The sequence below is a fragment of the Episyrphus balteatus genome, chromosome 3 (assembly GCF_945859705.1).
Source record: "Episyrphus balteatus chromosome 3, idEpiBalt1.1, whole genome shotgun sequence".
NCBI lineage: Eukaryota > Metazoa > Arthropoda > Insecta > Diptera > Syrphidae > Episyrphus > Episyrphus balteatus.
The window spans coordinates 48720040-48745725 of NC_079136.1; the positions used below are offsets into that span (position 1 = coordinate 48720040).

The following is a 25686-nucleotide window of genomic DNA, read 5'->3' on the forward strand; positions in this document are numbered from 1 at the left end:
GTTAAAATAACTTGCACCTTTACTCATACCAAATTTAATCGAAAGCCGTTTTCGAGAAAAAAAACCGACGGACGGCATGACGAAAACAACTTTTTTTAAATTTCTCCATCATCGTAATGTTGGTTTGGAATAAAACCTCGCAATTTGTTTACACACGAAACCAATACTTGACCTATAGAGCAAGTTAAATAGGTTTGAAGGTTGTCATTACGAATCGTAAATTTTAAATACACAAAATTATGTGTACATTAGAAAAATATTTAGACTAACTATGTTCAGAAATAAAGAAGAAGAAGATTGGTTTATTACAAATTCTATATACTACTGGAATCAGTAAAGTAGAAGAATATGTTCAGAAATGTTAGGGACTTAAAAATTCGTCAAGATATGTGTTCAAAAAAATGACGTTGACTAAAAACCAATCTAATGTGAGAGTAGGGAAAAAAAACTTTCATCCCCGAACCATAGAAACAAGCTTTATTGACATCTCAGGACATTAAGGTCTCAATGTAACAAAATAAAGATCGGATTAACATACGTCTGCATTTCTAATTCTGAATTGACAATTGAGACACATCCCCTTAATAAATGAAGATTATGGAGAAGACGAAGATGTTCGTCTGCATCATGTCTTTCGTTCATATTTTATTTATTATTTCGGATTCCTGACATGTGCAAACAACAGTAACAAAAACATTGCCAAAATTCCCGGTAGTCTGGCTGCCCCTGAAAGCACTTAAGTCATACACAATAAACTAACAAGCATGGGAGTGAGGACCTATGCAAACACAAACCGAAAGAAATTGGTGAGACAAACAAGTAACTTTCCATCGGTCATCTGGGCAAGTTGGGGTGCAATGTAGACCCATTAGCAAGGGCAAGAGCAACGATTCCCTTATAGGACCCTAGCCCTATTGCGACAATTAAACTCTTAATGTAAAGATGTAGGTACTCAAAATATACAATTTTTTGAAAGAAATCAATTTGTATGTAGAGCCGAAGAGCTATAAGCTTAGGGGCATAAGGAGTCAGCTCATAAGGAAGGCACAATAAACCAACAGGAATAATCTTAGGTACATTCTTAACGTTCGATTCGTTATTCATAATGAAGAGCTAAGTTCGTTTTATTATGGTTCTATCCAGCTCCTCGACCTTGAATTTAGATTTTGTCTGCAGAAAGAAAAATTGTTCTAGCTCCATAGAGTTTGCTAACGACTTGGAATTTTGCTTTTCGCCGACGATATGGTCTTTCAGATTACAGCTTTTGTTGTTCTGTTGAACTCTTAAATTGATTTGAAGTCCTCAAATTATAAAAAAAAACAAATAAAAAAGTACTTTTAAAGTGAAAAAACTTGTATTTAAAACCAGCATTTATTTAAAACCATACAATGATTGGAAAAAACTTAATTATTACAATTTGTTTGTTTATGGGATGTTTGCCAAATAATCCTTAACAGTATTGGCATCCAAGCGTTTGAAACCATTCTTGTCACAGATACCAATTTCAATGTTGTCTGCCGTCATCTTACCCTCGAATCCTTCCTTCAAAGTTAAGATAACAGTATGAACAGCATCATCAAGCTCCAAGTCCTCACTGTATCGTTTTTCCAAAAATGTCTTTCCATTTACTGCATTCTTGCCCATAGCAGTTGCCTTCCATGCAAAATATGCTCCAGATGGATCACATTGGAATAAATATGGACGATCATTGTCCCATCCACAAATCAAAAGTGATACACCAAATGGACGTACACCACCAGTTTGTGTGTACTCTTGCATTAAAGTTGCAACGCGTTGCACCAACTGAACAACTGGTATTGGCTCCTTATAGGTTAAAAAGTAGTTTTGGGCGATTTTACGAGCTTGTTTGACAAGAAGACGAAAATCTGGACCCATACCAGAATAAACCATACCAATGTGTCCAGTGATCATTTCAACTCGGTTAACACTGTGTTCTTCATAGAGTGATGATTTGGGCTTATTCTCAGTGGCCAATACAACGCCATTTGAAGCCATTATCCCGACCGATGGAGTACCGGCTGAGACAGCGGCCAAAGCATATTCGATTTGGACTAGTTTTCCCGATGGGCTGAAAGTAGTCAGCGAAAAGCTATATCTTTCAGAAGCCATTGTATTAATTTATTTTTTTATTTGCTACCATGAACAAAGAAAATAAAACAAGTAGAAAATGTACAAATTTAATTCCGGGACGTCGTGAGCAGTATGGTTATAAAGAAAATGGTGTAATGGTGATGATATGCTGAAATTTTGAAGTTTCATTAGTCCAAAACAAAGATTAATCATAAAAAGATTGAAAAGTATTTTGGCAAATAGTTTGCAAACAAACTGAGAATCATGAGTTTTACCGATGTATGTGTGGAAACACACACAATGTTACAAAGCAAAGGAAAACAAATGATGTCATATCATTATATTGTTGTTGTTTTATGTTCATCTATTCACGCACAGAAAATTCAAAAATGTCAACAAGTAAGATTTGTGCATGGTATACCATGAGGTTTGTGGGGTGAAACGTATGAAGCTAGTTAATCTTTAATATAAATGATCTATGATTCATACTATTTGCATCTCATTTTTGTGCGTTGTCATCGTGTTTCATTTGGCAATTCTTTTGTTGATTTATCTATCTGACTCTTTTCTTCTTACATATTTGCCTGAATTTGTTTTGTACTTTTTTCTCTTTTTATTTATTTCGTGACCTATTCACAATAGGTTTAATGTCGAAAATGTTGGCGCATGTTTTTCTTTTAAACCATGTTTCGACTAGTGAACAAAATGAGATTATTTCGCAAAAAGCCTACAATTGAAAAAAAATTAAAAATAATTGTGTTTGTCCATTTTATTGGACTTTATTTGAAAGAAAATATCTTTAGCTTTGCATTTGCACTTAAAGTCGTCTTGGCTTTAATTGTTAAAGCCTTCCACGTTTATTCCGGTAAATTTGAGCTTCGATCCAAAATTTATTAGGGGTATTCATGCAATGGTGTAGACTCCGGGTAAACCTAGTAAATTGTGGTAGACAACCTGTCAAACTCAAACAATATTTTGACAAATTTACCACTTTACCAGGGGTCGAACTACGGCATACGTTCATAAACGTTTTGACTATTGCTCTCTTTATTTTCTTAGAGTTTACACCGTTTCATTAGGTTCAGGGAAATCTCTGAGGGCTTAGAGATTTTTTAAGTGAGACAAAAAATCTCAGCCGAGCGCCCACTTTTTTTTCGGAGATTTCTGAGACTAACATTTTTTTAATTCATTTCTCAGTTTTCTTTGGGCCTTACCAATAATGAATCGCTAAACACACGTTTAAGTATCGTCGGGTTAAAATTTACCGTCGCGTTAAATTGGGTGTATACTAATAATCAAAATAAACACGCGTTTAACTAATTGTGCTTCTATTACCAGATCTATTACATTTGTTGTCAAAATGACACCATTGAAGTGACATTTTTTGCATGTAATGTAATAATGAACAAAAACATAACCACAAAATACCTACATACCTTCATATATTTTTATTTTGGTTGTAAAAGTTAAAAAATGGAGCCTAAAGCCTGGTACGCTGCTCGCGCTAAATTTTAGCTCCCATACAAATTATCGAAAAATTTTATCTGAGCTAAAATGGATTCCATACAAATTATCGATAACTTGTATGGGAATTTTATCTCAGCTAAAATTTAGCGCGAGCAGCGTACCAGGCTTAAGCAAGAAGGCCAAAAGTGCATAAAAAAAAACTTCATCTATCGGAAGTATGCCGATGAAAATTTGCAGATCTATTTCTTTTTAAGTTTTCTTTTTCAGCCTTTTCTGAAAGTAATGAATATTTATTAATAAAAAAGAGAAATATTAATAAACAAATAAATTTTTCCACTTACTTATTTAATAATTTGCCGCCAATATTATTAATTTTTCTCAACAATTTGTTGACTTGACAAATGTTTTTTTTTTTGCCGTCAAATGACAGTACAAATCGTGCGTTTTAATTTAACCGTGCGTTTATAGTTGAGTTTCCCAACTATAAAATTAACGTGGCGTTAAGCCTTAACCTGACTATTAAATTGGTTATTGGTATGGAGAAATATTTAAAGCTCAGTTAAATATTTAACTGAGCTTTAAATTTGATTATTAGTAAGGCCCTTTCTCTTTAATTATTTTTTTCTTATTATTTTGACGTTTGTTTTTTTGGTGGTGTGCAGATATAAAAGTGCTAAAAACATGAAAAATTTGAAGAATACATTATTTTGAGCTTGCTTCACGAAATAATTGTTTTCACAGTTGAGTACTTGAAGAAAAGTTGGAGTTGTGTCAAGTGGCAGTTGAAGTGTTGGATTTGAAAAAAAATTTGAGTCATGTGAGAAACTTGTACCACAAAATTATTTTGTTCTTTTTCAAAATGACATTGAGTCCTCAGAGATTTTTTCTTGTTTTCAAAATATTGGGATGTATCGTGACTAGAAATATCCCTGGGAATATTTCACTTGTTTCAAATCATTGGCACTAAATTTTCCAGGGAAATTTAGGTGTCATTTCATACGATTTTTTGTTCCCTGGAAATAGTCGTTCATTTTATTACCTTTGCTGACAATTTCCTTAGAGTTCAATACATTTTATTAAATTTAAATTCTTATTTAGAGTTTCCAAAAAATCACCTCTTATATTCCTAGAAGAGTTTCAGTCGGAATATGCGAATATTTAGGCGGAGTTAGCTAAGACCTAGAGTTTATAGCGATAAAGTAATAAAAAACATTCCAATTTAACGATTAATGATATTTTATTTGTATCATTAAAAAAAAATCTTTTACAGTGTTACCAGACTTGATATTTATATTTTTTCTTCGTTTGTGATTAATGATTTTTTATTTGTATCATTTTTATAAAAAAAAAAATCTTTTACAGAGTTACCAGACTTGATATTTATATTTATTTTCCCATTCTTCCTTTGTACACCATATGTACCGGTTACCATTGCCACCTCTTTTAGGTTTAGACTTTGTTAGTTTTGCCTTTTTTTTCATTTCATTTGCTTGTTCATCTGTTAACCACATGTTACTGTTTCTATTACCTCGAGTGCCAGCCTTTAGAAAAAAGAAAAGAAGAGCAATATAAAAACAAGAAATTAGAATTTTATGGTATTTATGATAAAATGAAAATAAAATGTTTGAATACGATTACAAGTGCATGTAGAATGGGAAGGTTCAGAAAGGTAAGGGAGTAAATATGTATTTAGTAAATTTTTGATTGGTCAACTGTCAAATAAAATTTAGGCAATTTTATTGGAAACTTACTTTTTTGTGCTTATTGATCAGAAAAAGTAGCTATATGATAACGCTGCAGTTAAACCTAGTTTTAACTATGTGGAGTATTAAACTATTAAAAAGTGTCTCTCTTAACAAAACCAATTGGATTTGAGGAGGTATTGTCGTAATCTAAATTATAAAAATTAAAAATGTATGCAAAATATAGTAGAATCTTATGAGAATCTGAGAAAACTAGATTTTGTTTCGGTATAAAAACGCAATTTTACAGTCAAATTGAAAAAAATTAGGTACATCAAAAGAATTATTAACTAACAAGACTTTCTTTGTATTTTATTAGGGGTATTCACGATCCGATGCAACTGGTCTTGTATCATTGCAAAAGTACAAAAGTGTAAAATCTTACAACACTACAACAACAAAATATACGGATTAAAATTTTACAACAGTCTTGCACTTTTGCTATACCCTAGACCTACCTATTGCAAAATAAAAATACAATAGAGTAAAATTATTTTTGACAGATGGCAGCTCACCGTCGCGTCGCCCATGATAAACAGTTTGTCTTTTTTATTCTGTTTATTATGGTTGTCGGCTTGTCGGTACTCATGTCCCGTAATTTAGTTTCTTTTGATGTAAAATAATTTGTGAAAATTTATTAACCCGAACAAAACAAAGAATTAAATTATAAAAAATGGAAAAAAAGAAGAAGCAACAGTGGAGGAACAACCCTGTTAAAAAAAAAACATCATTGATTTCATTCATGCTTCAATATTTACTATAGATAAGAGAAAGGGCGTTCACGATCTATTGTAAAAAATAAAATTTTACATTTTTACTAGGCCTGTTGCACCAGATCGTGAATACCCCTATTATTTCCTTGAAGTCTAGGGTATAAGAATAAAAATTGGCGTAAACATACCCCTTCTCATATGCTTCTTCTTTATGTCCATCCCTCATTCTAAGCCAAAGGTTTGACACTTTGTAGTTTCGCTTGAGAGGATAGAGGGCGGCAAAGTGCCCGAAAAACGATTTTTCTTAATTCTTAACAATAAAGTTGTTGTCGAAGATAGAAACTTTATATGCCATTATGTAAATCGACGGTTAAACTTGCCTGTTTTTTCAGATATCAAAAAAACCTCTTAAAACAACTTTTAAAAAATGAAAGAAATAAAAGAATAGTTTATTTAATACCTCAACTCAACTATTTTTTTATTTCTTTCATTTTTTTTTCAATTATTTAAGGTTTGAGGTTTTTCGATTTCTGAAAAACAGGCAAAAACGACTTACGAATTATGAAGTTTAACCATCGAAATAGTTAATAAACTACTGCGTGTTCTAAGGAATAAGGTTTGGTGAAACAAGTTGCGACTTTTAAATTCTTATTCAATCTCATTCACTCATTAATCACTCAAATTTCATAAATTTTTGACAAAACAACTGAATACTGTGAAGATGAATTTAACATCTGGAAACAGACCACCAAATTTTATTTATTTAATATGTATTAAATAATATTGGATTTAAGTTATAGGATTTACGTTTGGATTTAATTAGTGAATATAATAGATTTTTATTTATTATTTTTCTTTAAACTAGTATGGCGTAATACCACGTTAAAATAAATTTTACTATTTCGTGGGCTATAGGTCTTTCTTGTATTTTCTAATGCTTAAAATTCGTACAAGTCAAAAAGGTCACGAAATAAGGAATAGTAATACTACGTTTTCACCTACCCAAAATCCGAAATTTAGCTTAGATTTATTCTTATTCTACATTTTTGGAGGCACTTTTAAAGTTAGGGAATTTTTCACCCTACCTTGAAAAGTGCCCTAATTTCAAAAGTACTTCAAAAATGACCTACCCTCAAAAATAAGCCTGAGTTCTTGATCTTCCCTTAAAATTTAGGTCCATATTCATGTTCATATATTTTAAAACCGGGTCTAGCTTAGGCTAGAGTCTAAAGTTATTATTAAACAGGTTAGAAGCACCTACTTTCTATAGAAAATTGGTCTAAATAAGAGCTTATCAAAGAACCATGGTATGGCTCATGGTGCCAGTCTTTTTAAAAGTGCTATACCTTCAAATATAAATTGCATGTCTTTTTCATAAACAAAGACCATGATTTTATTTATGTAATTTATATAATATAGAAGATTTTTAAACTAGGGCATTTTTAAAATTTGGTCCTTTTTGAAGATAGGTCTTTATTGAAAGACTCTTCAAACTAGGGCATTTTTATTTTAAGGTAGGGCATTGCCCCTCAATGTTCACCCCTCTTGCCTACGGCCCTGAGCAAAATCCCATAAGAAACTTTGGCTACTGGGATGTACCTATGGGTTAGAATTAAGGCAGGTAGGTATTTCTTTTGTATTTAGGTATATCAAACCATATAAGTTTCTGGTAGCACACAAATTCCAAATTGCAACCATAGTGAGCAACTAGAGATTCTTATTAGACCTTAGTCGCTACTGTAATTAGATAAAGTTTTTTCTAATAAGTTTTTACCTTGGGTTTGTCCACGTTCTTTTTTTGAGGAGTCTTTCTTGATACGTTGACTGGCTTGTTACCTTTCTTCTCACCAGTTTTCTTCGTCAAAGCTTTGTCACTGACTTGGGCAGTTTTTGATTTAGCAGCGGCACCTGCTTTTTGTTTGGAGGCAACACTTTGTTTAGCTGCAACTTTCGATTTAGTAGCAACTTTTTTGTTACCACCTGATTTTATTTCAGTATCACCTTTTGACTTATAGTTGGCTTTAAGTATATCAGAAGTTTTTGGTTTAACAAGACTTCTTTTTTTAACAGGTGCACCCTTGTCAGTGGATTTTGTGTTGGGTTTCTTGTTTGCCACCACTTTTGGCAATTTAAAGGATCCAACAGCACCTTGACCTTTTGTTTGTATTAAATTACCATTTATTACGGCACTTTTCAAATAGTTTTTTATAAATCGAGAATGTTTTTCAACATCAACTAAATAATTAGCTGCAATGTATTTTTTGATGGCCTGCACCGAAGAGCCTTTGCGTTCTTTCATTGCTCCAATAGCGGTATCCACCATTTGTTTAGTGGGTGGATGTGTTGCTGATGGCTTCATCGATTTTTTATCGGCATTGATTGCAGAAGATGAAGTGTTTGTTTTCGGCATTTTAGAGTGTTCTTTTTGTATTCTTCTTTTGATTAAAATTTTTATTTTTCGATAAAATAAAACATAAATTACTGAGAAATCAAGTTTGCTTGCTGTTTGCCGATGAGCAAAGTACAAAAACAAACAATTTTAACGCGCCAAGTGAAATAATCAAATATCAAACGGTACATTTCAGAGATTGTAAAACTGTAGCACTGTTTCTTTTTTATTAATTTATGTGTACTCCAGGGTTGAAAAATCGTCTTTGAGCATTGTATCGAAAGTGAAATAAAAAGTGTATCGAATTGTACTTTTTGAATCTTTCAAATTTTATTAAAGAACAATTCGAAAAATTTATTTTAAATAAACGAAAATCTTTGTTGTACAAATATTTGATCCGTTGTTCAACAACTTTTATCTTCTGAAATCGGTGGTAAGGTTCCGGTTTAGCACTGGTGCAAGGTACACATATGTAAAAATAGCCACATCCATGCTTGAACCGAAGTTGACCCGAAGCTAATCCACCGAAATCGGTGTACAACTGGCCCTAAGACAAACCAAAAACTAAATTAATTTTTTTATTCAAAAAACTTTTGAGGCCATTTTTTGATTTGTTCTTTGTTACTGTGATCCTATTTACAGTTTACAACTGCAAAACACTGATGTTTCCTTACAACTCAAAACGTTGGTCCTATCAAAAAGAACCTTTCGTGATATATAACTACAACGACCACTTTTTGCAAAAAGTCAAAAAGTGAAAATTTTCAAACTCATTTTGTAACAATTTCTCCGACCACAAAATTGAAAATAATGATGGAGAAAGCTTATTTTTGGGTTTAAAAAACAATTTTTGTAATTTTTTCCAAAAACAAATAGCTCTAGAAAAAATTAAATTTTTTTACTTTTGTAAATTTCCCACTTTTTCACTTTTGAGGTCATTGTAGTTAAGGCTTAAATGTGTAAATTTTCAGAATTATTGCAGGTGTATTAAACTTTAACATATAGACTTTTAGGTATAGTCAATGGCTATGAAAATTGAGGTATATTTTCCAAAAATAAAAAACCTAACCTGTGCCAATTTTTTCTAAACAAAAAAGTAATGTCCTGAAAAGAAAATTTTATTTCTTTGAAGAAAATGATATAAAGACTTTATAAATTCACCCTTGACCGTTTAATGTTCTATTCAAATCATAAGTGTATTTGATTAATATTGCAGTTTTAACAGTATCTTAGAAGAATCGATAAGAAAAAATTGATCCAGAATACTTTTTACATTGATATAAGCGGAAGGACAAAACTGTATCGAATTTAGTAATAGTGTATTTGTGTACTTTAGCCAAGCCAAGTGTATCGAAAAAAGTACAATCGTATCGACTTTTGCAACCCAGAACACACTCACATTTAAGGCTCTAAACACAAGGGCCAGTTGTGTACAAACGTGGTTCAGCTTTCGTGGCAAACAAAAACTTCAGTAGTTTGCAGGGTTGTAAAAAAAATTGAAAAATATTTTCATTAAATACATTTTTTTTGCAACTGAAAAGTATCTGTATTGAAAAAAAAAATATTTATTGCAACTTAAAATATTATTTTTTTAAATATTTGCATTAAAAAAAAATTGTATTTGAAATAAAAAAAAAAAAAAGAGTGTGTGTACACATGTACACTCGACTGAAGTTATACTTCTCATTCAGTATACATATATAAATGAATTTCATTTGATATTTTTAATTTCTATTTTTTTAGTAAAATATTTCTTTTTTTATCATAAAAAAAAAATTCCGGTACAATCCGGTTTTTCGACTTTTTTCAAAATTCCGAGAAAATCGCGTTTGAAAGTTGGGGTAAAATTTTTTTTCGAAAAATCCCCGAATCTTTGAACGCTCCTGGAAGCTAAACCGCTTGAGAGCAATTTTTGGGAGTGATGCCAAATGATAGCTTGTGTCATGGGCCTACGCTTTGCACATTCTCAGATTTTTAAAAAATCATCTTCCATGTTAAACCGCCACATCATACATATTTTTTCAGAATCGGGCTTAACTTTTTTTTTACCTTTAAGTTCACCCGGTTTGAGAACGCGTGCACCTACAGGGATGGGAGTTGTACCCAAATGTAGGTTAGAGTCCTCGCTACCTTTTGGCATCAAAAAATTTTTTTTCATTTTTTTTCAAAATTCCGAGATATAGGCGTTGGAAGTTGGGGCGCTCACTTTCAGCTCAGCTCAAATGAGCTAAGCTATGGTACCTAGCTCAAATTTGAGCTGAGCTGTGAGCTGAGCTGAAATGTGAGCTTTTTGCAACCCTGGCAACTTGCCACATGGAAATTAACACCTGCAACTTGCCACACGCAACTTGCCACATGCAACTTGCCACACGCAACTTGCCACATACAACTTGCCACATGCAACTTGCCACATACGACTTGCCACATGCAACTTGCCACATGAAACATGTAACTTGCAACGTGTTGTGTGTTTTATGTTTGCCGTACTGCGGCGTACTGCATTTTTAAATACTTGCCACATGCAACTTGCCACATGTAACTTGCCACATGCAACTTGCCACACGCAACTTGCCACATACAACTTGCCACATGCAACTTGCCACATGCAACTTGCCACATACGACTTGCCACATGCAACTTTCCACATGAAACATGTAACTTGCAACGTGTTGTGTGTTTTATGTTTGCCGTACTGCGGCCTACTGCATTTTTAAATACTAAAGTACTGCCTACTCTAAAGGTGAAACGACAGCCCTGCTACCCAGGGTGATCGCGTCATAATCCCTTTGACATTCTTGTCAAAAAGTAAATTTTCATACTCACCCTCCCATAAGAAGTATAACTTCAAAAACTGCATTGAAAATAAACTGCAAATAGAAATATTTTGCATTGGAAAGAAAATATTGAAAAAAAATAGGGGTATTCACGATCTGGTGCAACAGGTCTAGTAAAAGTGTAAAATTTTATTTTTTTACAATAGATCGTGAACGCACCTCTTCTTATCTATAGTAAATATGGAATGGAATCCATGATATGAATTATATCAGCTTCACTTTTTTTTTATGGAGTTGTCTTTCCACCGATGCTTCTTCTTTTTTTTTCAATTTTTTTATAATTTCATTCTTTGTTGTGTTCGGGTTAATTTATTTTCACAAATTACATCAAAAGAAACAAAATAAAAAAGAATAAGAATAAAAAAGATAAACTGTTCATCATGGGTGACACGCGACGGCGAGCTACCATCTGTCAAAAAAATTTTACACCATTGTATTTTTATTTTGCAATAGGGTTAGGGTATAACAAAAGTGCAAGACCATTGTAAAATTTCAATCCATACATATATTTTGTTGTTGTAGTGTTGCAAGATTTTACACTTTTGCACTTTTGCAATGATACAAGACCAGTTGCATCGGATCGTGAATACACCCCTAATGCATTAAATATTTTTTTAATATTCGTCGAATTTTCCTACAATTTTGAATATTTGACCATACATTAGGTTCAATGTTATAGTTGAAATAGCTAATGGTCAAATAGTCAAAATTGTAAGAATTTTTTTTTTCAATGCAGAAAATTTTTGATTTGCAATAAATTTTTGTTTTCTATGCAAAATATTTTTATTTGCAATACCTAAAAATTTTATGCAAATGCAAATTTTTTTCAATACAATTTTTTTTAATGCTAAATATTTTTAGTTGCAATAAATATTTTTTTTGCCAATGCAAATATTTTGCAGTTGAAATAAAATTTTTTTTCAATGCAAATATTTTTCAGGTGCAATTAATATTTTTTTTCTCAAGCGAGTTTTTTTTTATTTGCAATAAATATATATTTTTTAATTTCAAATGCATTTCTTTAATTAATATTCTTACCCTGGTTGTTCGTTTGAAAACACGACCACAAACAAAATGATTGCGAAAATGTATGTGTTTCAAACTTGTTTAATATCAATTCAAGTGTCAAATTGAAAATAAAAAATTTGAACTGACCTCATTTGCGAAATTATCAATTTTGGGCTCTAGCTCTAGTGAAAACAGGAAGCTTATGTCTTGCATGAAACATCGCGCAACACTGTGTTTCAGCCTTTAATCCGGTAATACAGATAAACAAAACAAACAGTTCCACCGTTTGAGAATCTCTGAAATCAACCATCGTATTTTTATTTTTTTGACATTTCAAATTCAGCGCGCCTCAGCGGGTTATTTGATTTGAATTTTTTGTTTTGTTTTCGTCTGCTCGATTTTGTCTCCGAATTTATTTCTTGTTTTGTTTATAAAAATGTATAAAAATAAAAGATTCAATAAAGGTACGAAAACAAAAGCTCCTTTAAATACAATTGGTGAAGATACAACAATTAAAATCCCGGTAAGTAATGTATTTTATTAAAAAAAAAAATAAAGGCTCCTTATTGGACTTACACAAATCTAATTAAAAACCAGCGATTAGAAAATCCAATTGATAAAGAAAATGAAACCAATAATGAGAATGACAACAACGAAAAAGAACTCTTTAGCCAGGAAGCTTTGGAAGCAATCCCAGCATCTCAGGAACCAACCCAAAGATATCTTTCACAAAGGAGCACACTCTGTCGCACTCAGTCGCGCAGCACTCAACGACCACCTACCACATATTTTGAGTTGGTTTTAATAAAATCAGGCGTGAATCTGGATTCTCCTGATAATTTTGTTATTTGTAAGTTTGTTTTTGTTTGGGCCAAAACACTTTTTGATGCCTAAAAGTTTGTCTCCATGATTGAATTTCAATTTCCTCTAGGAAGAAGTAGGCATAAATAAGTAGAAAAAACTATAGGGACTTATAAAATGAACACTATTTACGTATACAACAAAATATAATTTAACCCACATTTTGATTGACATTTTAATACATCATTTTAATACATCTTGGTAACGCAGTTGTTTTTCATACAAAATATTGGTGTCCCAGAACATCAGTCTCATGATATACATAAGAATTTTTCATATTCTAAAAGATGATCCAAAACTCGAGAGTCTGAGCTGACGACCTTGATCTCACCTGTGAGATCGATCGAGCAGAGCCAAATTCGGACTCGGTTTCATATGCAAAAAAAACGAGATCAAGTTCAACGGCTTTTTCTCATAGAAGTTGAGATTGATCACAAAGCTTTCTGTGTAGATTATTCGTGGAGGCGCATTTTATTTTATGTGAAGTTAGTTATGGGAGAGGAATTGTTCTTTGAATGAAAAGTTATGCTATTATGTTCAGTAAGATATCGGTTAGTATACAAGGTAAAATAAAATCTTGTTAAAAAAATTAATTAAATGGCTAATATGAAAAGTCGTTTCAGCAGTAAAGCCTAGTTTAAAGTCCAGGATTCAGAAAATGTTTCAAAACATAACTCAAAGTAAATATCTTCAGCTTAATTTAATATTTTTTTTTTCGATGTGATTTGAAGCTGGGTGTTATAATTGCAACTTACTTTTTCTATTTGCATTTAAGCACATTTTTAAAAAAATATAATAATAAAATTTATCTATTAGCTTTAATTGTTTACAGTTAATTTTAACTTTACAATTAAAAAAAATGGTATAAAAAACTGAAAACGGGTAATCAATAACAAAGTATTAAGGGGTTTGTCATGTTAGATTTAAAGTAACCAAGATATAAAAAATTGAAATCATTATGGCAAAAGAACTGTACCGACTAGCATGTTTATAACTCTTGAAACTGGTGTACGCAAGGTTTTCTCCAACTCCAATTTAAAATCCAGACTTTCCTATAAAAAAAATTGTTTTGCTTCTTTCTTTAATAATCGTATGTCTACCTAAATAAATTGAATAAATCCTTCCTAAATGGACACTTCTGCAACATAATTTACCTGAAATTAAAATATTTTAACCATTTTCTGTGAAGTGAGTTAGAGAAATACCATGGTTAACAGTTTGTGAGATCGATCTCATGTAATCCAGCATTTGCTCATCTTTTTGCATATGAAAACGAGCTCGATCTCATGGAGAGCTTTCATTGTAAGATTGATCCTTCTGAGATTGAACTCACTACATAAGCTCTAACGGTAAATATATTTTTTGCATGCCATCTTAAGAATGGTTTAAAAATAAAATGCACGGCTGGGGTCGCACGTACTTGCTCTTGCAGTTCAAAGCACTTTTATGTTAGTCTACTTGTAGATTTTAAAAGCTATATTTAAATTTTAAAAAAATTGATATTTGGGGAAGAGCCGACATTTAGGGCAAAATTTTGTTAAATGAAAAAAAATTTTTTTTGTTATTTGACTTTTTTGAGAAAAAATAAAAATGCAGTTTTATTGCCACTGCTTTAAATATTACGTATACAAAGTTTAATCAAAATCGTTAGAGCCGTTTTCGAAAAATTCGTAATATCGTATTTTTTTGTATGGGAGGTATACGTTCTAAAGGAGATATAAAAAAACAAAAAAAAACCAACTTTCAGAATTCCATAAAAATCATCCGTACCAAATTTGAAGAAAATCCATCCACCCGTTTAGGCTGTGGAAATGTGTACACATGGACGCACAGACGCACGGACGGAATTGCGGGACCCACTTTTTCGGAATTCTCCATCATCGTAATGTTGGTTTTGATTAAAACCTCAATTTTTTTTTCGACACGAAAGCAATACTTGCCCTATAGAGCAAGTTAAAATGAGTAAAGAGATCGATCTCATCTTTTTGCATAAGACCCAATATCTCGTATACGGCGTTGTACTTGAACATTGTTGCCAAAGTTAAGAGTTTTCAATTTTATTCCAATCAAAGTAAAAACTTATTTAACATAATATTTAAATAATTAAAAATATTTTACATTGTGTCCCCAGTAAGGAATACAATTTTAGCTACACTGCGTTACCATGTGAAAATAAATATCAAGTTACTTTAGCTTTATTTATTGTAACTCCTTAAATATGAGAGATAATGTTTTCAACTTGCGCTTTAAAAGCCAATAAACGATGTGCAATATAGAAAAACTTGAGTCGACACTTTCGGATGTATTACAAGCTTATTTATCAAATTATTTTACTACTATATTCTAGATTTATTAATTTGACGGTATTTAAATTATATTATGTTAAGTTGAATCTTTTTTATTTTGTTTTTCAATCTAATAGTATCAATCTTCCCATCCCATTTCAAAACTCAGAACTTCAAAACTAATGTTCATCGGTATCTCCTTTCAAACCCCTCCCTATTTTCCTAATGCTCGTACTGTGTTCACCATATTAAGGGTACATTAATCCCTTTAGTGCGCGCTTATTATAAAAAAAAATCTTATTTTGTAGGTGAGATAATACTCTGGTACTAAGATTACCATTGCGTCACCCTTCCAATTTTAAATTAATTTTTTTTTTTTCAAAATTCATTGCCCTATTTAGGCATCAAAAAGTATTTTAGTCCGTATACCTGATCCAGAAGATCAAGATAACCCTTTATTTCTAGCTTGTGATCATGTCGCATTTGTTTGTAAATTCCGAGAAATATTCGTTCAATGTCAAAACTATCCATCCAATGTGGAAACATTCAAAACTGGCCTTAAAAATGCTTTGAATGACAAGAATCTGGCAATGAAATTGCTTAGTGGATGTACCATTAACTTGCCAGGAGACGAGAATCCGTATTTATCGCAAGACAGTATGATGGTCAATTTCCTAATGATTGACTTTCTTCAGGAAATTGCAATAAATGTTCTATTGGATAAAGTTGAAGAAATTTCCAAAACGTAAGATCTATTTGATTTAAATTTTAATATAATTAATTCCAAAGTCCAATTAATAGAGAAACCTCTGCAAGTTCAGATGTTCCAATTCTTCCATTGATGTTGTCTCAGTTGCGATATGTGACACAGTCTCATGAGGATTTAATTTACACACGAATTGTTGATATATTCGAAGGAGCTGTTACATCTGTTCAATGGGATATAATTGCCAATGCTGAAATGGTTTTTAAATCATCCAAACATGATGCTTTTGCTGAGATGCTGTTGTAAGTTCAAATAATCGGAATATAGTCTGCCACTATTAACAATCTGGTACATCATTTCAGAAACAATTTTGCAAGTAATAAAGATGTTTTCCATTCGATTACAACAAAAACTTTTACCAATTTGTGCCTATCGCCAAAGATGCAAACCAAATTAAGAAAGAAAGCAGTTAACTATATTAAGGATGGATGTCCGCCAAAGGTAATAAAAATATCTCTCTTCTTTTTTTTTTACTTTAATTTTCAATCATTTAATTTTAGATGCTTCCGTTGTTGGTTAAACTCTTTTTAAAAATATTGAATGAAGATGACGAAGATGTTCTACGTGATGTAATTAATATGATACCTTCAAATGTTATAAAATGAATAAGTTTTTAATTTTTTTTTTCTCATAGCTGGTAACCGACTTAAGAGATATTTTAATGGGAGAGTTTGATTGTAGTAAGCCAGAAGTAGAAAAATCACTTGTAGATGTCTTTAATAACATAACTCAAGGATTGACGAGGTCGAAATCATTTTTCGATAGTTGGCAGAGACTTATTCAAAATCTAGCACCTGCTAATTTTAGGTGAGTAAAAAATTGAACTCAATTGAATAAGGACAAATCTAGTCCTCAAAATGACCAATTACACTGTCCAACACACAGCCCGTAAACCAAATATAAAACTGTCCAACACATACAAATTTTCTAGACCGTTGTCTATCATTTTTTACTAAATGGAGGGTGCTGATTCCGAAAACAACATTAGTTTTTTTCTAGCAGCTCTAATTTTTAAAAGGCATATAAATTTATCGAATTAATGCCTCCAAATATGAAACATTAATTATTTCAAAAACTAGAGCTGATAAAAGAAATTAAATCCAAATTCATAAATAGATATAATTTTTTCTGTAAAATTTAAAAATATAGAAAATTTTTGGCCAGTCTTTTTTTTCAGTTTTCAATTAATTTTTATTTTATTTTAAGGCTTCATCTTAAAACAATTTTTTGGCAATTTATTAATCTAAAACAAAGTCAGATGGTAATCCTTATATACATTTATGTACCTTAAAATATTAAAAAAAAAACTCTTGTAGCGTTTCCAAGATTATAACTACATAATTTATTTGCCAATTTGTTTCGTATAATTTGAACTCAATAAAAAATAAAAATGTTATTGCTACTGACTTCAGCAAGGCGTTCGATAGAATCTCACGTAAAATTATGTCGTTTAAATTTAAAAATCTGAGATTTCCTCCTAGTTACATTCAATGGAATCCTTAATATCAAGCCATATTTAGATCAACAATTTCAGACCCATTCATTGCAAGGTCGGGCGTTCCACAAGGAAGTCATTTAGGACCTATCGTTTTTATTCTGACAATCAATGACGTAGAATAAGTGATTCAGTGAAGTTCTTTAGAAAAATTTCTTCGTCAAACTACGCTCTATTTTTGCAAGCCGATTTGAAGAATTTTTTCGTTTGGCGTTATTTTAACGTAAACTTTCACACTATCTATGATCCCCCAATTATATCAAACTCTTCATTCATTATGTAATTGAAATTTTTCAGACCCATTGATTTTGTCATTTTATTAAAAATGATTTCAATCAAAGAAGAACGAAGCAATTCCATTGAAACTATTGTAAGTATTCATAATATTAAAATTTTTAATAAAATACATATTTTAAAAATAATTTTAATATGTTTTTGTTCTAGATACGCCGTCGAATAAAACTTGAACACATAACAATCGATATTCTAACTGTTACCAAAGACAAATATGCGCCTATCTTAGGTCAGCTAATAAATATCTTCCTTCAGATCTTACATGATTTCCTTAAAGAAAAAAATAAGCTCATATCTGATTTCGCTAGAAATTCATACAAGTAAAAAATTAATATTTTTAAATATGTACCAACAAATAATAAAATTATTATTTCTCTTAGCATAATCTTTGGAGTTAGTGAATCGACACAAAAGGATATCCTGTTAAAACTTGTTGAATTGACTTGTGATAAATCACCTTCGAGTATGACAACAGCCGCATTGGAATTAATAAAAGATATACGAATAAAATATCCAGCAAATGTACAAAATTGGGGAATGGTTTTAATGGTATGTCGGTATTTTACAGGGATGAATATGAATTTATTTTCTATTGTTGTTTTTGCTGCTGTCTTACAGCCTCTTTTAGATCGAATTAGTGACATGAATTTACCACAAACTCGTCTCGTTATGGAATTACTTTGTTCGATTGCATTTCCTGCACCGCCACTTGATGAATGTCCAGCATTGCAAGATCAAATCGATATGTTGGTTAAAAAACAAATTATCAATCGAATGCCCAAGTGAGTTGCCATTCACTCATTTCAAACGTATGAACGTTAATAAAATTTTCAAAACAGGGTAAAGAAACAGGGAATCATAGGAGCTGTACAAATGATCGACAATGTTGCAAGGATCGACGAGGAAGAAACGGATTGTATGTATGATTTAAACACATCATATAATACAATTGAAGAACTTCCAGAGGGGAGAGGCAAGATTGCTGCAAATTATATTTGTAAGTATTTATAGGGTGTTTTTTAAAACTCAGCCATTTACTGTTCAATTGAGAACATAATTTTCGGGAATACTTTTTAAAATAAAAACCTATGTGCTTGTGTCGTTTTGAATGCACATATCTAACCATTTGAAAATATTACAATAAACTTATTTCTTCAGCTCGAGTGCATTCAACAACTTTATATTGCCCTGAATCTTTGGCCTTATTCTATGATGAGCTGGCAAGCGTTTGCTCTTCAAACAACCAACGGAATGAAAACGCACTTTGTTTGGATCGACCTTTTGTAATTTGGTTATGTGAGCTTATAACATATTATTTTCAAAATAGTTTTGTTATAGAAGATAATCCCAAGGAAGAATTGTAAGATTAGTTTTAATACGATTGAATATCAACTGTTTAACTCTAAAATATTTTCAGAGGAATTAAACTTTCTTATCAAAAATGTATCAACACACCAGAAGACACAAATACGCCAACTGAAAGTGAATTGGTTCCAATTGCTGTTAACATATCTCAACTGGTTTTGAGTCCTTCAACAGAGTAAGGGTTCTATTCACAAATAAATAGCTTTATTTGATTTATTTTCCTTTTTACAGAGCGTCATCTTCTATTCTTGTCTTGGCTCCATTATTTAATCTTATGAGAGTTTTGCATTTTGCTAGATATGATGGTAGTCTTGAGATGATTAATGCTCTTCTTGGATGTGGTATTATTTTGCCAAAAGTATTCGAAAATATCGACAATGTTGATATCTTTTATGAATATGACGAAGTTCAAAGTAAATACATTTTGGATATTTACTTTCACACCGTCAATTGGATACGTGAAACAATTAGTTCATTTTCTTGTCAGAATGATCCAATGATTCGTGGAAAGGTGAGTCAAGATTTGTATCTTCAAAAATTAATCTTATAAAAATTAAACATATTTTCTAGGTACTCATTCGTCTGGTAGATTTGATAAAAATTGAAGAATCTGTTCGAAAATTGTTGGTTCATGCTCCAGCTGATTATATTCCACCGATTTGTCAATTTATGACGATGCCTACTCCTCCAGTGCCGATTAAAAAAACTGCTGGTAATGAAATTCTATTCAAGAGTGAATTTTATTAAATAATAATTTTTGTTTAAAAGGACGAAAGAAACCATCAGGCAAGGGAGGAGAGAAGAAGAAAAACCTAAATGCATCATCAGAACCAATGGAAACAGAAGCTACTATGGCTAACATGACAGTTGCAAGCACAGCAAGAATAAGTACATCTAAACCGACAAAATCATACTTGGGAAAATTTGAAACAACATACGGACCAAAAGAAATTTACAGGTAACAGTTGATTCTTGAGAAATTTGGTTTTACAATTTTATAAATTTATAAAAGCTAAAAATTAAATCGTGGTTCCTGCAGAATAATTTGTGTGCGGTTAAGAAAAAGTTAATGTCAGTTTGAGTACATGGTTAAAATAGGATACTTCTTAGTTCATTTTGAGACCGGAGTTCATGATCACAACATTTTTAGGTACAAATTCTAAGATCCTGAAACAATGTGTATAGTAATACGATTAGTGTTGTTCTCAAGATGCTTGTAATAGCCCTAAACGATAGTCTCTGAATTAGTATAATAGTTATAAGATTGGTTGTTTTATCGCATTTTTGGATGTGAAAGTAATGAGCAACCAAAATGGCTGTTTAAGACAACCGTTTACCACCCACACCAACCGTTACCAAATATTTATTCCCTACACCATCTAGCAAATTTGAGATCTGTTGTTTCCATACTTTTTTAGCGTGCGTTGCGTTGCGTGTTGGAAGGTTGGAACAAACCGTATAAAAATCATTTTCAGTGATCAAGTGCGTATTTTACTAGAGCGACACGGAGAATGTACTGGCACGGCCACATTGAGCGAATGGGCAAAAATGAAATGTGCCAACTAAAATGATCTTTGAGTTCCAGCTATGAAGTTGGAGACGGCAAGGAAGACGGAAACGTCAATAAAAAGTCCAAGTGATATGTGCTTTCACCAAGATGGTATCACCAGCTACACAGAGAGTGTAAAAAACAATTCATAAGAAAAAAATTAATTCGAAACGACCGTTTTCATTGAAATGTGTGACCGAATCATCGAAAAGTGCAATGCCAGTTTGGCTATGATGATAACTGAATACAGATTCCATTACTAATGTTATCCTTTGATCATATTTTACAAAAGAGATGCTCAATGATCTATCCTATCATCCTTAAATACTCTGCCTTAAGCCATGAAATAGCTTACTTGGTCTTAAGTAAGGCGGTTGGTTAAAACTCTATTTTTTGAGTTTGATTGCTGGATCTCAATGATCTGAACATGATCCTTACAAAATATTGGCATTTACAATATGGATATGCTAATAAATGTAAGCTCCTTCAAGATGGTCCACACTTTTCTTTAGAAGTCAATAACTATTGGCAATCGTTGCATCAACCTCTCAAAAAAAAAAAAAAAAAAACAGCCTTATAGAAGAATTAAATTGAATGGAGTGAAGAAGTAAAACTATCAAACTAAAGGGTGTTTGTTAATCTGAATGAATTAAGGCTATCGGAGTTAGGCTAGGAAAAAAAATATTTTAACATTACCAAATTATTAAAGATTTCTTTTTCTTTTAAAATTATTTTCAGACAAATGAATCCAGACATAATGTTAATTTTAAAAGCTAACTTCAGTATTAAATATCCTCGCCCCGAAGAAGAAATTCAAAATTCCATTGGACTTTTAGAATTCAAGTAAATATGCTCTTGAATTTAATTTACTGTTTTGCACTAAACTAATACTTTTCTTTTTGGCAATCATTCTAGATTCATCATAACCGATGTAGTGAATAAATTAGAATCAATAACAGGAGTTAAAAAATTCACCACAGACCAACAATTGCAGTATATAAGTTATCCAATTTATTTTATAACCGATATTGTTAATCAATTTCTTGATCCGATTATGAATAATTTCCATGAGGTTTTTAACTCAAACTTATTACAAAGTACCTATTTTAAAATCTCAATGTTGATTTTATTTATTAGATTTCAACTGCTATTCTAACAACAGTTCAACGTGTAGATGGTGCATTGGGCAATGCTGATCTATTCACTGATGAAATGAATTATCTAAAAATTTGTTTTGGTTTGTGTCTTCGTTTGTTAGCTGCTTTATTTTCTTGGTCTGGATTTGGTGATGCTGCAAATAAGAAAATTCTAAAAGGTTCGATATAATTAAATTATTTTTAACTAGGGTCATTTAATTGGATTGTTTTTAGGAGCTTTACTCGGAGTCTTGGGAAAATCAGTTCGTCAACAATATATCAACAAGGATACGTCAACTTTAGCCTTTGAGGTTTTTAATAAATGTCGCGCAACTGAAGCCAGTGCAGTCGATATTAAATCAGCTGTACATCTTTATCATTTGATACAATCTCTAACGAAATTTGCCACGAAAAAGGATTTGGAACAAGATACAAGTAAGTTACTAATTTAGGACTTTGATATTTGTGTTTTAATCGTTTTTTTTTTTTTTGTTTATTAAGAAAACCTTTGCAAAGTTTTACTTTGTCGAAAATGGTTTAATTTTGATGGAACAATGGAACGAGGCACAATATGTAATATTTATTTAGACGAACTCGTCAAAGGATATTTAAGAAGATCCGATTTCCGTCGCCAAAAGACTATATTGACAGCAATTCTGGAAGAAACGAAATTTTTGAAATCCAAAGAAAATTCCCTACGATCGTTTCCTAATTTTAATAAGTAAGTTTATTTTGAATGTATAACTTATACCAAATATTAAAAAACCTATTTTCTTAGGGCAAATTTTCCAATGCTGTTCAGAGGACTTTGCGAAACTCTTATAGGCACTCTAAGTGCTGCAGTAAGTGAATCAAAGCAAGGTGGATCAGATCAACTTAGAGTTTGGGAGAAAAGTTGTGAAATATTAAATACCCTTTTGGAAATCGTACAATCTTTGGATATTCCAAGAAATTTTTCACTGTTTTTGAAAGTATGTTTTAAAAAACTCGGTATTAAAAGTATATTAATTTTTTCTAATTTTCCTAAGCATGCACATTTTTATTTAAAAATTGTTCTTCAACATGGATTGGCTGTGTATGAAAATTTCCTTAGAGAAAATCCCGAAAGAGTCAATGAATTGCTGAAGAATCTACAAGTGACTACAAGATTTTTACACAATCTTTGTTGTCACTCGAAAGTAAGAGAAATGACTGTTTTTGAGATTTCTTAATATCTCTCATATTTTTGATCTTCCTAGGCTCTCAAAAACACATCAATTTTGAGTCTTATACCACCTCTGCGTGAAACTGTAGAGAATTTAGTATTTCGTGTAAAAGCATTGCTGGCGGCAAACAAATGTGCATCAGTCTTTTGGATGGGTAATCTTAAAAATAAAGATCTACATGGTGATGAAATCTTATCACAGGTAAATATGATTTAAATTGTTTTGTATGGCTCTTTAGTATGCTAATTTTTATTGCATTTTAAGACCTCTTCATGGAGTTCGGCAGCAAATGATGCAAATAGTGATGAAGAAATTCCAGATGATGATGCTAGCATAGAAGAAACTATACTTGGTGATAATGAAAATGATAGCAATGCGACGACAATGAATTCAATAACTGATGCATCAAGAAGTACTTGTATTTAAAAAAACAAAATGGAAATATATAAACAGTATTAAACGTAATAATTTTGTTTTTTGATTTAATTCTTAAGGTTATTTTTGAAACAAATTGAATCTCCATTTTGCAGCGTCATTTATAACTTTTTACAATTTCTTTTGTGGTCTTATTAAGATTACAAAAAAATTAGATTAGTATTAAAAGAAGTTAACCTGAATAATTTCGTTTTGGATTTTTCTTAGAAAGTTGAACAGATGATTCACAAAATCACACAAGTAACAGGATTCATATTTCTCAGTTCGCTTATTGAAAATACCGTCAAGACAAACAAAAAGTAACACCCTTGCAAGTCCAACAAAAAAATTGTCAGAAGAAAACTACATAAATTGTTACTTTAAACAAATATGATGTTACCCTTTCTGGCTGCCAAGAATGGATTCAAAAATGTATGGTTTGAGGCTCTTATCCATATATTTTACTTTCTAGCTTATTTTTTTTTTTCTTCCAGGAACTTCTTTGTACAACTGGAGAACTACAAATCAATTATGAACTGCATCACATGTGGTGTTGCTCAAAACTGAAAATTTGTACCCTTTCTCTATAGTTTTAAAAACCTCCGAGCAACCGACTGGAAGTGAATTTTAAAACCTGCTTTTTGCTAACAATTTATTAATTTGACTTCTGCAGAAAATGGTCCATTGGAATCAAATCATCCGTCAGAGCATCATCTTGAATCTCCAAAATCAAAACAAACTATCAGCTTAATGCACCACCAAATATCTAGGAATCAACTTTAAAGAGTCTTTGAGATTCGATCCACTCTCTTATTCCTAATGAATAGAAGGACCGGCTGAAACTAGCCAACAAAAGTCTTGATCTAAAACAGCTTTTTTGAACCTTTCAAGCAAATTATGAAACATGTGAATTGGGCCAACAAAACATTTTGATCTTTAAGATTATGAACACAGTGATCAATGGTGTCTCATCTACGGATGATGCCTATGTAAGTATGAAATTTGAAATATTCTTAAACTTGTAAACATCTTATAATTTACGACACAACAGGAATAAGCTTTTATCAAGTTATGCTATACGTCGTAGGAAAACTGACGAAAGTTTAGATAAAATACTTCACCTTATAAATTACTCAACATATAATTTAAAAATTGTTGCCGACATGAAAGTACTTACATTTTTGGTTTGGAACGCAAAGTGGACTACCTCTCTTGACTGCGCAGTTTTTCAAAAATTGCAAAAAAGTGTTCTCGAAACGAATTGAATTAAAACTCATCCAAAGGGTCCTTGTTGGACTACAAATACGAAAACTTATTCAGAACCAGTTCTTTTCTTACTTCTTAGTAAGGTACATGAACCTAGATTTTTTTTAAAGTTTTGGAAAAAATTTTTGAGTGCGTACGAGCAAGCGGACTGCAAAATGTCAATCAAAATACACTAACTTCATTAACATCCAGATTTTTTCCCGTAAAACTGGGCCAATTCAGTAAGGAGATAGAGTAACAGAGACAAGAAGAGCATTTCCATTAAAAATTTGGATTAATATAAAAACGTAAGTTATTTATTTATGTTTAAATTTTAAATACTTTTTAATAAACACCTCTTAAAAAAAAAAAAAAAAAAAAATAAAATGCACGACTGGTTGCACGTAATGCTCTTGTAGTAAATGTTACTTAAGCCCGGTAATTTTCCTCTCTATGGACTCATCTAAAACCCTTAACAAGCAAGTTTGAAAATCGCTCCATTAATTCCGGCTGCACTTTGTGGTATGAGTAGATCAGGAAGACCATTGGCAATTGAACTGAAAAAAATTGGCAACTTGAACATGAGCTTTGCTTGGCTCGAAATCATAAAGATCGAAAGTTCCTTGTTTTTTAATCATTCTCATTCCATACTGTGTAATATTTAATTTTTCTTACTATGAATTAAAAAAAAAGTTGAAACCGATATGAATCGAACCTAGAACTCCTGCGTGAGAGTCCAATGCTCATCACTTCTTAGCATACTCGTGTTAAAGGGTTTTAGAAATTGTCGTTAGGATCTTCGCTCAGTAAATGGACTCGAGATTGTC

At 31.6% G+C, this 25686-nt stretch overlaps 3 protein-coding genes across 3 annotated transcripts; 1 reads left to right on the plus strand and 2 right to left on the minus strand.

Annotated features, from left to right (window-relative positions):
* Positions 1–1352: 1352 nt before the first annotated feature.
* LOC129914131 (proteasome subunit alpha type-2) lies at positions 1353–2238 on the minus strand. Its single transcript, XM_055993203.1, has one exon. The coding sequence runs from the start codon at positions 2128–2130 to the stop codon at positions 1426–1428; it is 705 nt and encodes a 234-aa protein (XP_055849178.1). The 5' UTR covers positions 2131–2238; the 3' UTR covers positions 1353–1425.
* Positions 2239–4776: 2538 nt separating this feature from the next.
* LOC129914688 (late histone H1-like) lies at positions 4777–8562 on the minus strand. The gene is made up of 2 exons (XM_055994028.1): positions 7788–8562; positions 4777–5099 (listed from the first exon to the last, which is right to left on the minus strand). The coding sequence occupies exons 1-2, from the start codon at positions 8421–8423 to the stop codon at positions 4923–4925; spliced, it is 813 nt and encodes a 270-aa protein (XP_055850003.1). The 5' UTR covers positions 8424–8562; the 3' UTR covers positions 4777–4922.
* Positions 8563–12593: 4031 nt separating this feature from the next.
* LOC129915827 (Fanconi anemia group D2 protein homolog) lies at positions 12594–24485 on the plus strand. The gene is made up of 28 exons (XM_055995519.1): positions 12594–12767; positions 12842–13094; positions 15856–16135; positions 16192–16398; positions 16459–16597; positions 16657–16725; positions 16791–16963; positions 17949–18021; positions 18096–18265; positions 18326–18494; positions 18564–18727; positions 18785–18942; positions 19104–19305; positions 19363–19485; positions 19542–19821; positions 19881–20022; positions 20079–20268; positions 21598–21702; positions 21775–21931; positions 21997–22174; positions 22230–22430; positions 22497–22716; positions 22774–22966; positions 23024–23173; positions 23234–23401; positions 23465–23661; positions 23843–24046; positions 24109–24485. Exons 1-26 carry the CDS (start codon positions 12681–12683, stop codon positions 23624–23626), a joined length of 4413 nt encoding a protein of 1470 aa, XP_055851494.1. The 5' UTR covers positions 12594–12680; the 3' UTR covers positions 23627–23661; positions 23843–24046; positions 24109–24485.
* The last annotated feature ends 1201 nt before the right edge of the window (positions 24486–25686 follow it).

What these genes read in the sequence shown, in the direction of transcription:
- LOC129914131 (XM_055993203.1), bottom strand. Translation starts at nt 2,130, where the DNA reads ATGGCTTCTGAAAGATATAGCTTTTCGCTGACTACTTTCAGCCCATCG.
- LOC129914688 (XM_055994028.1), bottom strand. Translation starts at nt 8,423, where the DNA reads ATGCCGAAAACAAACACTTCATCTTCTGCAATCAATGCCGATAAAAAA. An exon ending in AGAACGTGGACAAACCCAAG is followed by an intron (nt 5,100 to 7,787) that starts GTAAAAACTTAT and finishes TTTTTTCTAAAG; the next exon opens with GCTGGCACTCGAGGTAATAG.
- LOC129915827 (XM_055995519.1), top strand. Translation starts at nt 12,681, where the DNA reads ATGTATAAAAATAAAAGATTCAATAAAGGTACGAAAACAAAAGCTCCT. An exon ending in AAATAAGAAAATTCTAAAAG is followed by an intron (nt 22,175 to 22,229) that starts GTTCGATATAAT and finishes GATTGTTTTTAG; the next exon opens with GAGCTTTACTCGGAGTCTTG. An exon ending in ATTTTTCACTGTTTTTGAAA is followed by an intron (nt 22,967 to 23,023) that starts GTATGTTTTAAA and finishes AATTTTCCTAAG; the next exon opens with CATGCACATTTTTATTTAAA.